The sequence below is a fragment of the Nycticebus coucang genome, chromosome 3, assembly GCF_027406575.1.
Source record: "Nycticebus coucang isolate mNycCou1 chromosome 3, mNycCou1.pri, whole genome shotgun sequence".
Lineage (NCBI taxonomy): Eukaryota > Metazoa > Chordata > Mammalia > Primates > Lorisidae > Nycticebus > Nycticebus coucang.
Genome location: NC_069782.1, coordinates 45,099,706 through 45,112,776, shown reverse-complemented (window position 1 = coordinate 45,112,776; position 13,071 = coordinate 45,099,706). Strand labels below are relative to the sequence as shown.

The window sequence follows — 13,071 nt, the reverse complement described above, 5'->3', positions numbered from 1 at the left end:
ATTTTATAGATGGAGAAAACTAGGGGGCTAAGAGTAAAATGACTCAGAGGCGACAGACAGCGGCATGCCAATAAGATGCTTTTGTCAGGTGACACAGAATTTAAGAATCCAATTTAGGGTATGACTACCACGAGGGACTCTCAGACATGATGACATCCCTTACCGGCTGGAGGCTGCACAGGCAAATATTGCAACAAAGAGGACTCTTTGGTGCCTTCATTTTCTTTGGAAGGCTTTTCTACATGTGCATTTCCTGAAGGATCTCCCCACTCAGAGGAAGCAAAGCAGTTTGCAGTAGTCTTTCCTGAAGCCTCCTCTGAAGCAAGGAGCTGGCCGTTCCCATGAATGTCTTCGAGGGGTGTGAATGCCCAGCCACTCAGAGTCCTGGGAGAGGCAAAGTCTGTGGAATCTGAGGGTGTCTAAGCACAACCAGACCAGGAAGCAGAAAATCAAGTCAAAATTTCAGCAGTAAATCTTAAATAACAGCTTTCTCAACATAGCAAACACAAACAATAAAGTAAAACAGTTGTATGGTACAATAATTGCGTGCATTGTAAGTTGTTTTAATTCTATCTATAGGAATGGTCTGAAAAGAAATGTTATGTGGTGAGCCTCTACAGGCTTATGACTTCCAAGTATGGAAATGATAGAGATTTTAGCAATGGAAAGCTGGCCATGGTATTTAGACGGTAAAATTTCCAAGCTGGTAAAAAATAAAGGGTGTTGAGTCTACAGTCTTTTGGGGACTTACGTGGACTATGAGCTGGCCCCAACTAGCTGTTTTAATTTACTAAGACCCGTGCCAGTCAGCCTTTCATTTCTGATCTGCAACTCAAGCTAGCTACAAAATAAGAAAAATTTATTTTGGCAAGATAAAGGAGGAGAGGAGAAAGGTCCCTAAAACATGGGATGAACCCAACAGAGCGTGCCATGCTGACCCACTGCAAACTGCTGTAATGACCGCACTTCTGCTTTCTGAGAGTTTTACTGGTCATATCTCATTAACCTCTGAAGGGCTACTACGTGGGGACATGGACGGCTCCTATTTTTTTGCCATTTTGTAGCCAGGGAAACAGGATCACTGAGCTGTGAAGAGAACAGACCGAGCACAGACTCACTCTGGAACTCAGCTGCATACTGGTGGAAGATTATTTCAGTGATCCCAAGTTATTTTTTTAAAAAAAGGATGCAAAAAAGACTAGAAGAAACATACAAACATGTTAACAGCGATTGTCTCTATGTGGTAGATGATGGGTAAGGTTTATTCTTCGTATTTTTTTTAGCATTTTATACAAAGTGTGACTTTCATAAAAATCAGTTTTCTGACAGTACTATTTTAAGGCAAGATTTTTGGGAGAGCCAGTCCACTGCTTAATTATGTAAGTGACACATGAAATAGCCTCACATTCCAGACTCCATGGCTTATTTTTATTTATTTTTTTTTTGAGACAGTTTTATTGTTGCCCTTGGCAGAGTGCTTTCCAAGAGTTCTCAGCTGTGTGGGCATGACAGCTCACAGCAACCTCAAACTCTTAGGCTCAAGAGATTCTCTTGTCTCAGCCCCCCCCATGTAGCTGGGACTACAGCAGCCTGCTATAACACCCGGCTATTTTTAGGGACAGGGTCTCGCTCTGGCTCAGGCTGGTCTTGAACCTGTGAGCTCAGGCAATCCACCTGCCCCGGCCTCCCAGAGTACTGGGATTACAGGCGTGAGCCACCATGCCCAATCTCCATCGCTTATTAATATCCACGTGTCTCCATTAGGAAGAAGCTCGGGGCCGGTGGGACGTCACCAGACACACCCACTGTGCTCCCTCACCTTGAGCATGATGAGTGACAGGGGGCTGTCTTCCTGTTCCCTACTTTGTCTTTTTGTTGCTGGCTCCTCCTCTGACTTCTTCTCACAGAGGCGCTTCTGAGCGGGGGGTGCAGACAACAGCTCTCCTGCACCTGGGGCTTCGGAAATTCTGTCATCCTTTTCTGGCCCTGACCCTGGGCACGGCCCCTCCTGCAGGGCCCTGTACAGCATGAACAGCGAGGTGGCGGGCACACACAGGAAGGGCTGGCTGGCAAGCAGCGCTGGCTTCAAGCTCTCCACAGCAGAGGCTACAGACGTGACTGAGACATCTACTTGTCCATTCAGGCTGTTCTGCCCCGAGAATGTCTGCAGGTCCAGCTGAGCAACCGAAAATACTGGGTGGGCTAAAGGATTAACACTGTATTCAGGGTCGATAGGGAAAGGAACAACAGGGTCCAAGCTGCTTGATGGAGGCCCCACTTTCTTACTGTCCGAGGCTTCCCCCCTGTGATAAAGAGAAACATAACAAATACCATCGAGTTAGCATGTTCGACCAACTCCTCACCCTTCGCTTCCCCAAAGAGAGCCAGAAGCGAGATAACAGTGCTCAGGCAGGTATTAAAACATACTCCCTGAACCCGTATTAGCTCACCCCAGAGCCAGATGACGAGGTACAGCCTGGATGGGAGGGTAGGGATGGGGTGACGGAGCCAATGTGCGAAGAGCTGCCAGAACCTTAGGTGAGAGCTGCCCTGGTGCTTGCTTCTTCTCCGTCTAGCAGTTATTAATTACTGAGCACTTACCCCCTTGCCAGGCATGTAGATACTATTATGATTAGCATAATATTATAATAATTTTATACAATTATGCTAACAGCTACTTTCATCTCCCTAACTTACCAGCGTGAAAACCAGAAGCTCACAGGCTAATCGACCTGCCTAAGGTGAGACAGCTCTTACGCGGGAACCTAGGACCCACACCCACATCGGCTTGATGCCGAAGCCCCAGTTCTCAGTCACTGCAACAAACCCTGGGTGGACAACAGAGACTGGACCTCACTTTGATTTAGGAAACAACTAAACTAGTTCGTCTCAAGCACAGTGTGAAGTAAGTGAAGCAGGCAGTGAGTGAGGAAACAAACTTACCCACTCAATCACTTTCTCTCATGCTTGCCTCAGTCTGTTCAGTATTACGACAGCATTCTTAGACAGCATGTATTCAAAATTAAGTCCCATCAGTATAGGAGATCATAAACAATGACTTGGCCTTTTATATTGAATAGTTTCCAAGGATTCAAAACCGCATTTAGGTTTTCAGAATACTTTTAGGAACAGATGAGGAAAATCCTTTAAGATAGTTAACAGGCCAGGTGTGGTGGCTCACGCCTATAATCCTAGCACTCTGGGAGGCTAAGGCGGGAGGATTGCTAGAGCTCAGGAGTTGGAGACCAGCCTAAGAGGACACTCTGTGTCTACTAAACTAAAAATAAAAATAGTTAGTAGAGGCCAGGGACTTCTTTCAGCCTTTGTGATGGAATCACAAACACCTATTTTGCCTCTTTGCATCATCTCACTGTCCAATATGCCTCTGAGAACAAAATGCAGGGCCCTGGGCTCCTAACACAGCCCCCCGAATGAGCAATCGGTATTGCTCAGGTCTGAAAAAACATGATTTCTTTCGAAATCAGAGCCCAAATTTAAGTCAGACAGCCTGGGTTTGGATGCCAGTTCTGTCTCTTATCAGCAATGAGACCTTGGGCAAGTTATTTAACCTCTTTGGCTTTCAATTTTCTCTCTGTAAAATAAGGATGATGGACCTACCTCGAAAGATTATTATTATGATCAGATGGGCTAATATACATTAAAACCTTTGGAACAGCACCTGGCAGTCAGTAAATAAAGTCGGCTGTGATGATGACAGGATGATTTATGGGACCATGATGCTTGGTGTCAAGCTTGTAGCGAAATGTCTTTTCTTACTGTATTTATCTTTTTATGTGGTTCTCTCTTACCTATCCCTCTATAGCTTACAGGGTAAATTTTTTATATTTTTGTGTCCCTGGTGCTATTTCCTACTCAGTGTTAGACACATAAAGGAAACTTATCAATTCATAATGAACAAATAGCTGACTTAAATTTTACCTTTTAATGGGTGGCATTTCACTACAGTCAAAGTTAATATTAGCACACAGAATGCACTCCGAGTTATTCTAGACTACTTACCAGGAATTGTCTTCTATTTTCTGTCTGTAGACAGCGGCTAGGCTTCCAATTTTTAAAGAGTAGCACCTTGATCCTGAAAGGGAAAAAATGAAGGTTTAACAAATACGGAATGGGACTTATACACACCAATTTCATACAGCAGAATTTGAGATTCTCAGCTCAGGGATTACAAGACTATCTCAAATCTGCTCTGGTTTTGATTCAAAGACATTTCTAGAAGCTAGCTGTTAGAATTCAGGTCTCATTAAGAATTAGTAAGAAAAATAAGTGTCGCTTTGTAAGTCTAATGAATTTCTGAGATACAGGCCAACCGTGGCAAGCCAACTTATCTTTAAGGCTGACCAAGATTAATTTTAGGTCTGAGGCCATGTTCACACCCTGTGAAGTCATCTTCTTTGCCCCTAGTAACTGTTTCATTTCAAACAAGTGAAAAGCAGACCTCTGGAAAAAACAGGCAAGGCCTGAAGAGTCAGCTCATGTTAAAAAGCTGCAATTACACAGCAGCTGATGGACGCCATGAATTAGGCAAGGGCAAGATACCTTGTTCTTCTCTGCATGGGCTGCTGGGTTCTGAGTTTACTTTCCTCTGATTCCTCCCAGAAGCCTGAACTGTGTTAAAAGAGCCATGACGAGCCAGCTTCTGTTTTGTACAGACTTGAATCTGACCATATGTTTCTCTTTTCAATTCTGGTAAGACAGATGCAGAAACATCCACTCGTTCTTCATCTAAATAAATGAGAGAATTGGCAGTGTTTTATACAGCTATCCTTCAGGATTATTTTAGTCTTTTTAAGAGACTATAATTTTAATGGAGCTACCCTAGAAATCAAAGTGATTTTATGAGCCTTGTCTCAAACCTCAATTTCTTTCGATGTACTAATTTTTTCCCCAAAAGTTAGTGGATGACTATAAAATGAGATTGAATCCATATATATTCTAAAGTTATTTGAACTGCAACATAAGTAGAGAAAGATGTTCTTCAACCCAAATTAGAAGGAAGCTGACATTTTGGATGCTCCATTTGAGCAAGGAGTATCAAAGGAAAATCCAACCATGCTCAGCCCCACATGCATATTTTGACATTCACTGTCAAGATTAATTGAGACCAGCCTCCTATGCCACAGACATGGGGCAATGAACATGAGAAGTCTATTTTCTATCATGCTTTATTATCTCTCTCTTATGCGGTAGGAAGCTCAGTTACTAAGTGACCAAACAAATAAGGTCAGCAGGAGTGTCAACGGTTCAAATGCTGCGGTGCAAGGGGGATGACAGAAGCCTGGTGGCCTTGCAGGCACATTTTGGGCTTTAAGAAGCCTGAGATAGAATTCCAGATAGAATTTTCTATATAGACTCAAGTGGCCACCCCTGTTGTCCAGATGGCCAATCTTACTTGTTCACTTGTGCTAACTTTTTTCTAAGCTCAAAGCATGCACATTTTAATTATAAAAACAATCTAATAAATGGAAAGGCCCAGTTAGACTTACATTATGAAACATTTTCATGTTAACACAGCTTCAAAACTGAGAAACAAAATTACCTTATGGTTTCCTTTTTTTTTTTTTACCTCTAAGTTTTCTTTCTTTTTTTTTTTATATATATATATTTTTTTTATTGTTGGGGATTCACTGAGGGTACAATAAGCCAGGTTACACTGATTGCAATTGTTAGGCAAAGTCCCTCTTGCAATCATGTCTTGCCCCCATAAAGTGTGACACACACCAAGGCCCCTCTTTCTGCTTTTCCTCCCCCCCATAACCTTAATTGTTATTAATTGAACTTATATCAGAATTGAGTATATAGGATTCATGCTTCTCCATTCTGGTGATGCTTTACTAAGAATAATGTCTTCCACTTCCATCCAGGTTAATATGAAGGATGTAAAGTCTCCATTTTTTTTAATAGCTGAATAGTATTCCATGGCATACATATACCACAGCTTGCTAATCCATTCCTGGGTTGGTGGGCATTTAGACTGTTCCCACATTTTGGCGATTGTAAATTGAGCTGCAGTAAACAGTCCAGTACAAGTGTCCTTATGATAAAAGGATTTTTTTCCTTCTGGGTAGATGCCTAGTAATGGGATTGCAGGATCAAATGGGAGGTCTAGCTTGAGTGCTTTGAGGTTTCTCCATACTTCCTTCCAGAAAGGTTGTACCTGTTTGCAGTCCCACCAGCAGTGCAGAAGCGTTCCCTTCTCTCCACATCCACGCCAGCATCTGCAGTTTTGAGATTGTGATGTGGGCCATTCTCACTGGGGTTAGATGATATCTCAGGGTTGTTTTGATTTGCATTTCTCTAATATATAGAGATGATGAACATTTTTTCATGTGTTTGTTAGCCATTCGTCTGTCATCTTTAGAGAAGGTTCTATTCATGTCTCTTACCCATTGATATATGGGATTGTTGGCTTTTTTCATGTGGATTAATTTGAGTTCTCTATAGATCCTGGTTATCAAGCCTTTGTTTGATTGAAAATATGCAAATATCCTTTCCCATTGTGTAGGTTGTCTCTTTGCTTTGGTTGTTGTCTCCTTAGCTGTACAGAAGCTTTCCAGTTTAATGAAGTCCCATTTGTTTATTTTTGTTGTTGTTGCAATTGCCATGGCAGTCTTCTTCATGAAGTCTTTCGCCAGGCCAATATCTTCCAGTGTTTTTCCTATGCTTTCTTGGAGGATTTTTATTGTTTCATGCCTTAAATTTAAGTCCTTTATCCATCTGGAATCAATTTTTGTGAGTGGGGAAAGGTGTGGGTCCAGTTTCAGTCTTTTACATGTAGACATCCAGTTCTCCCAACACCATTTATTGAATAGGAAGTCTTTCCCCCAAGATATGTTCTTGTTTGGTTTATCGAAGATTAGGTGGTTGTAAGATGTTAGTTTCATTTCTTGGTTTTCTATTCGATTCCAAGTGTCTGTGTCTCTGTTTTTGTGCCAGTAACATGCTGTCTTGACCACTATGGCTTTGTAGCACAGACTAAAATCTGGTATGCTGATGCCCCCAGATTTATTTTTATTACTAAGAAGTGCTTTAGCTATACGGGTTTTTTTCTGGTTCCATACAAAATGCAGAATCATTTTTTCCAAATCTTGAAAGTACGATGTTGGTATTTTGATAGGAGTGGCATTGAATAGGTAGATTGCTTTGGGAAGTATAGACATTTTAACAATGTTGATTCTTCCCATCCATGAGCATGGTATGTTCTTCCATTTGTTAATGTCCTCTGTTATTTCCTTTCTGAGGATTTCATAATTTTCTTTATAGAGGTCCTTCACCTCCTTCATTAGGTATATTCCTAGGTATTTCATTTTCTTTGAAATTATGGTGAAGGGAGTTGTGTCCTTAATTAGCTTCTCATCTTGACTGTTATTGGTGTATACAAAGGCTACTGACTTGTGGACGTTGATTTTATATCCTGAAACATTGCTGTATTTTTTGATGACTTCTAGGAGTCTTGTGGTTGAGTCTTTGGGGTTCTCTAAGTATAAGATCATGTCATCAGCAAAGAGGGAGAGTTTGACTTCCTCTGCTCCCATTTGGATTCCCTTTATTTCCTTATCTTGCCTAAATGTATTGGCTAGAACTTCCAGCACTATGTTGAATAGTAAAGGTGACAGAGGACAACCTTGTCTGGTTCCAGTTCTAAGAGGAAAAGCTTTCAGTTTTACTCCATTCAGTAAAATATTGGCTGTGGGTTTATCATAGATAGCTTCAATCAGTTTTAGAAATGTGCCACCTATACTTATAATTAGAAAAGGATGCTGGATTATCAAATGCTTTTTCTGCATCTATTGAGAGGATCATGTGATCTTTATTTTTGCCTCTGTTAATATGGTGGATAACATCTATGGACTTGCGTATGTTAAACCAGCCTTGCATCCCTGGGATGAAGCCTATTTGATCATAATGAATGACTTTTTTGATGATAAGCTGTAATCTATTGGCTAGGATTTTGTTGAGAATTTTTGCGTCTATGTTCATGAGTGAGATTGGTCTGAAATTCTCTTTTTTGGTTGGGTCTTTTCCTGGTTTTGGTATCAGGGTGATGTTTGCTTCATAGAATGTGTTGCGGAAGATTCCTTCTTCCTCAATTTTTTGGAATAATTTCTGCAGTACAGGAATAAGCTCTTCCTTGAAGGTTTGATAGAATTCTGGTGTGAAGCCATCTGGACCAGGGCATTTTTTGGCTGGAAGATTTTTTATTGTTTCTTTGATCTCAGTGCTTGAAATTGGTCTGTTCAGGAGCTCTATTTCTTCCTGGCTGAGTCTAGGGAGAGGGTGTGATTCCAAAATTGATCCCTTTCCTTCACATTGTCAAATTTCTGGGCATAGAGTTTCTGGTAGTATTCAGAGATGATCTCTTGTATCTCTGTGGTATCAGTTGTTATTTCCCCTTTATCATTTCTGATTGAGGTTACTAGAGATTTTACTTTTCTATTTCTCATTAGTCTGGCCAATGGTTTATCTATTTTATTTATTTTTTCAAAAAACCAACTCCTTGATTCATTGATTTTCTGAATGATTCTTTTGTTTTCAATTTAATTGATCTCTGATTTGATTTTGGATATTTCTTTTCTTCTACTGAGTTTAGGCTTAGATTGTTCTTCTTTTTCCAATTCCATAAGATGGCTTGTGAGATTGTTGATGTGCTCTCTTTCTGTTTTTCGAATGTAGGCGTCTAAAGCGATGAATTTTCCTCTCAAAACTGCTTTTGCAGTATTCCACAGGTTTTGGTAGCTTGTGTCTTCATTGTTGTTATGCTCAAGGAAGTTGATGATTTCCTGTTTTATTTCTTCCTGCACCCATCTGTTATTCAACAGAAGATTGTTTAATTTCCATGCCTTTGGGTGGGGTCGAGCGTTTTTGTTAGAGTTGAGTTCCACATTTAGTGCCTTATGGTCTGAGAAGATACAAGGTAAAATTTCAATTCTTTTGATTCTGTTGATATTTGTTTTGTGTCCCAGGATATGATCAATTTTGGAGAATGTTCCATGGGGTGATGCGAAGAATGTATATTCTTTATCTTTGGGATGGAGTGTTCTATATGCGTCTATCAAGCACAGTTGTTCTAGGGTCTCATTTAAATCTCTTATATCTTTGTTTAATTTCTGTTTAGAGGATCTGTCCAGCTATGTAAGAGGAGTGTTAAGGTCCCCTGTTATGATGGTATTATCAGATATCATATTGCTCAGACTGAGTAAGGTCTGTTTCAAGAATCTGGGAGCATTTAAATTGGGTGCATAGATATTTAGAATTGAAATGTCTTCTTGTTGTATTTTTCCCTTGACCAATATAAAGTGACCATCTTTGTCTTTTTTGACTTTAGTTGCTTTAAATCCACATGTATCTGAAAATAAGATTGCAAATCCTCTTTTCTTCTGAATTCCATTTGCCTGAAAAATTGTCTTCCAACCCTTGACTCGGAGTTTTAATTTGTCTTTTGAAGCCAGGTGTGTTTCTTGTAGACAGCAGATGGATGGCTTGTGTTTTTTAATCCAGTCAGCCAATCTATGTGTCTTCAGTGGGGAATTCAAGCCATTAACATTTATTGAGATAATTGAGTATCCTATTCGTCTTATTTTGTGAGAGTCCATTGCTTAGTTTTGTCTTTTGCATCAGTGTAGAGGTTAGGTTCTGTCCTTTAATATCTGAGTTCTTACTTTGCTGCTGATCCATTGTGATGGTCAGTGTGTAGAACAGGTTGAAGTATTTCCTGTAGAGCTGGTCTTGTTGTGGCGAATTTCCTCAATGTTCGTATATCTGTAAATGATTTGATTTCTCCGACAATTTTAAAGCTTAGCTTAGCAGGGTACAGAATTCTGGGCTGGAAATTGTTCTGTTTATTTATATTAAAGGTAGATGACCATTGTCTTCTGCTTGTAAAGTTTCATTGGAGAAGTCTGCGGTCACTCTGATGGATTTGCCCCTGTAAGTCAACTGGCGCATACTCCTGGCAGCTTGCAGAATCGTTTCTTTTATCTTGACTTTGGATAGGTTCATCACAATGTGTCTTGAAGAAGCTCGGTTAGAGTTGAGGCAACCTGGGGTCCGATGTCCCTGTGAAAGCAGTGTGTCAAAATTTTTGGTGATATTTGGGAAATTTTCTTTTATAATATTCTCTAGTATGGCTTCCATTCCTCTGGGGCATTCTTCTTCCCCTTCTGGAATTCCTATAACTCGTATGTTGGAACGCTTCATAAAGTCCCATAATTCTGACAGTGAACGTTCTGCTTTCTCTCTCTTCTTTTCTGCCTCTTTTACTATCTGAGTTATCTCAAGAACTTTGTCTTCTACCTCTGAAATTCTTTCTTCTGCATGGTCTAACCTGTTGCTGATACTTTCCATTGCATCTTTAAGTTCCCTAATTGACTGTTTCAGTTCCTTCAGCTCTGCTATATCCTTTCTATATTCTTCATATCATTCATCTCGTATTTGATTCTGTTTTTGGATTTTCTTTTCATTATTTTCCACTTTATCAGCAGTTTCCTTTATCGTTTGCATCATTTCTTTCATTGTTTTCAACATGTGTATTCTAAATTCCCTTTCTGTCATTCCTAACATTTCTTTATTGGTGGAATCCTCTGCAGTAGCTACCTTATGGTCCCTTGGCGAGGTTGTTCTGGACTGTTTCTTCATGTTGCCTGGAGTTTTCTGCTGATTCTTCCTCATGAGTGATTTCTTTTATCTGTTTCCTTGCCCTAATTTTCCTTTCACTTCCTCTTGGTCTTTAAGTTCTTGTGCCTGTGGACTAAGGTTTTGATGAGTCCTTTTGGTTCAGGACCAAACGGATGAGAAGGTTGAAGAGCAAGAAAGGGATGAAAGAAAGGAGGAATGAGTGAAAAGAAAAAAAAGATAGAGAAAGGAGAGGGGATGGGTAAAAGGAATATTGACAAAAAGAAGAGAGGCACAGAAAGAGGGAGACAGAGCAATATAGGTGTACAGTAGGGTACTTTGACACAACCTTAAAAAAAACCCAACCTTCTGGGGGTGCCCAGTTGGGTGGTTCCTTTGAGGTCAGCAGCTCTTTGCTAACCTGGTCAGACACAGTACCCCACCTCCACCAAGTAGAGAGGAAAGACAAAAATGCTATAAATCAAACCAAAACAAGCAAACAGAAAACTTTACGGGATAAAATTTGGTGAAAAACCAAATAATAGAGGTAGAAACACTAGCAAAAATGAAGTTCTAGTTATTGAAAAAGGCAGCAATGGGAAATTATAATTACACTAGAAAAATTGAGAAAGAAAAAAATCTGTACGGAAAAGGTTGAAATTAAAAAGCAAAACAACATCAAAATAAACAGAAAAACAACCAAACCAAAATAACAGAAAAAAATACACAACCAAAAACAAAGCAGTATGTATATGTTGTTGAATATTGTCTGGGCAACATGTGGCCTCCTGGGGTATGAGAGTTAATCACAGTGCAGATACGACTGGAGGCTGCAGATTTCTCCAACCCCAGTAGGTAGACACCCTAAATCTCTCTTCAGCCCTCTTAAAAGGCACTTTGAACTTGTAAACTCGCTGAGTAGAAGCTTTCCCAGGAAAGTGCTTGTCGCTGGAATCACTGCTGAAGTGGCTATCCACTTACCCAGTGTGCCAAAACTGGTCTCACTCTGCCCCTGAGGGTTAGGGTTGTAAGGCGGCTCAGACCCCCGCCCTTAGGCTACTCAGTCACTAGGTTACCAGCTCTAGCCCGATTCTTGCTCTGCGACCCTGAGGGCGGAGCTTGCCAGGGCAGATCACTCACAATGGCTCCCTGTGGCTCACAGCCAAACACCAATAGCTCCGTCTGGCTCAGCGGCTCAGAATGGGGCCCTAGACAACGGCCAAAGTTCTCCGCACTCCCGCTCAGGCTCTCCCCAATGCAGTTCAACCAAGTGCCAAGTCCAAAGACACCAAAACAGTTCACAGGTAAGGCCTTTCCGGTTTGCAGTCTCGCTGCTACTGTACTTACTTACAGTTGCTGGCGGGTTTAGACCGATTGAACACACGCGACCACTTGCCGGTTTTCCACTGTTTTAGTCCTCCTCTTGGGGTCCAGAAGTCTCTCGCTGACTCCCTGTATCCTCACAAGGATGATTATAGGCAGATCTCACCAGCCAGAGATGCCCAGAGTCCTATCTCCCCAGACTCACGGTGCCCAGATGCAAGGAAGCTGCTACTCGGCCGCCATCTTCCCGCCCTCCAGTTTTCTTTTTCTTATAACAAAAGCCCAATAAAGGGTCCTTTCAGAAAAATCCGGAAATGACAAAATCAAAAGGAAAACAGGTGAAGCTAGTAGCAAGGACCATATTGCCTCCTTCCTGGAACAAGTAACATGTTGGACAAAATGAACAAAACAGTGGCGCTAAGACACTGGGTATCAGGACATTAGGGTGGTGGTCTTTATAGGCAGGAATCTAATGAGCTGAGCTCTGATGGTTCTAGCTTACTGTCTGGGGAATGTTTCTAGGTTGCGATGCTGGGAAGGGGAGCTAGGTAGAGTTTTGTGGTCTCCATAAGTTGAGGATGCAGCTGGGTGTCCTGGAAAGCCAAGGCAGCTAGAGTTTGCAGGGCCAAATGTGGAGAGGAGAGGTGTGCAGAACAAGAGTGCTGGGGGTTTGCAGAGTCTTCCTCAAATGTTCAGTGGAGGGAACAGGTGTCTGTTCACTGATACATACATTCACTGATGGATGTGAGAAGGCTACCCCAGGCCAGGGACAGAAACTCACCAAAGGAGTGGAGGGAACAGGTGTCTGCAGCTCATACAGGGCTGATGATGGTGTCTGTTGCCAGTAGCTACAGTGGAAAAAACCTCCAAATTCAGGGTGCATTATTTACAGTACGAAAAAGGAGAAGGGATGCCTCGGTAATGGGGAAAAATGTACTGAACTAAATGCTGATGATGTCCTGCCCAGCAAAGCTTAAACGCAAGATCAAAAAGCATCCCTGTTTCCCTGCATCCCAGAACAAAGATCAAGAACATTTTTTTTTTTATTGCTGGGGATTAATTGAGGGTACAAGAAACCAGGTTACACTGACTGCATTTATTAGGCAAAGTCCCTAA

At 41.3% G+C, this 13,071-nt stretch overlaps 1 protein-coding gene and 1 long non-coding RNA gene across 5 annotated transcripts in view; one reads left to right on the top strand and one right to left on the bottom strand.

Moving 5' to 3' along the window:
• The window catches only part of E2F7 (E2F transcription factor 7), a 53,581-nt gene that overhangs the window by 7,713 nt on the left and 32,797 nt on the right, over positions 1–13,071 (bottom strand). The window contains exons 9-12 of the mRNA XM_053585183.1: positions 4,561–4,746; positions 4,021–4,093; positions 1,820–2,303; positions 164–419 (exon numbers count right to left, since the gene is read on the bottom strand). Coding sequence (XP_053441158.1) covers positions 164–419; positions 1,820–2,303; positions 4,021–4,093; positions 4,561–4,746 — 999 coding nt within the window. The remainder of the gene's footprint in view (positions 1–163; positions 420–1,819; positions 2,304–4,020; positions 4,094–4,560; positions 4,747–13,071) is intronic.
• The window catches only part of LOC128581877 (uncharacterized), a 43,512-nt gene that overhangs the window by 12,331 nt on the left and 18,110 nt on the right, over positions 1–13,071 (top strand). For all 4 annotated transcript variants that reach the window (XR_008378933.1, XR_008378931.1, XR_008378930.1 and 1 more), the window contains one exon: positions 2,701–2,905. This is a non-coding gene — a long non-coding RNA (uncharacterized LOC128581877). The remainder of the gene's footprint in view (positions 1–2,700; positions 2,906–13,071) is intronic.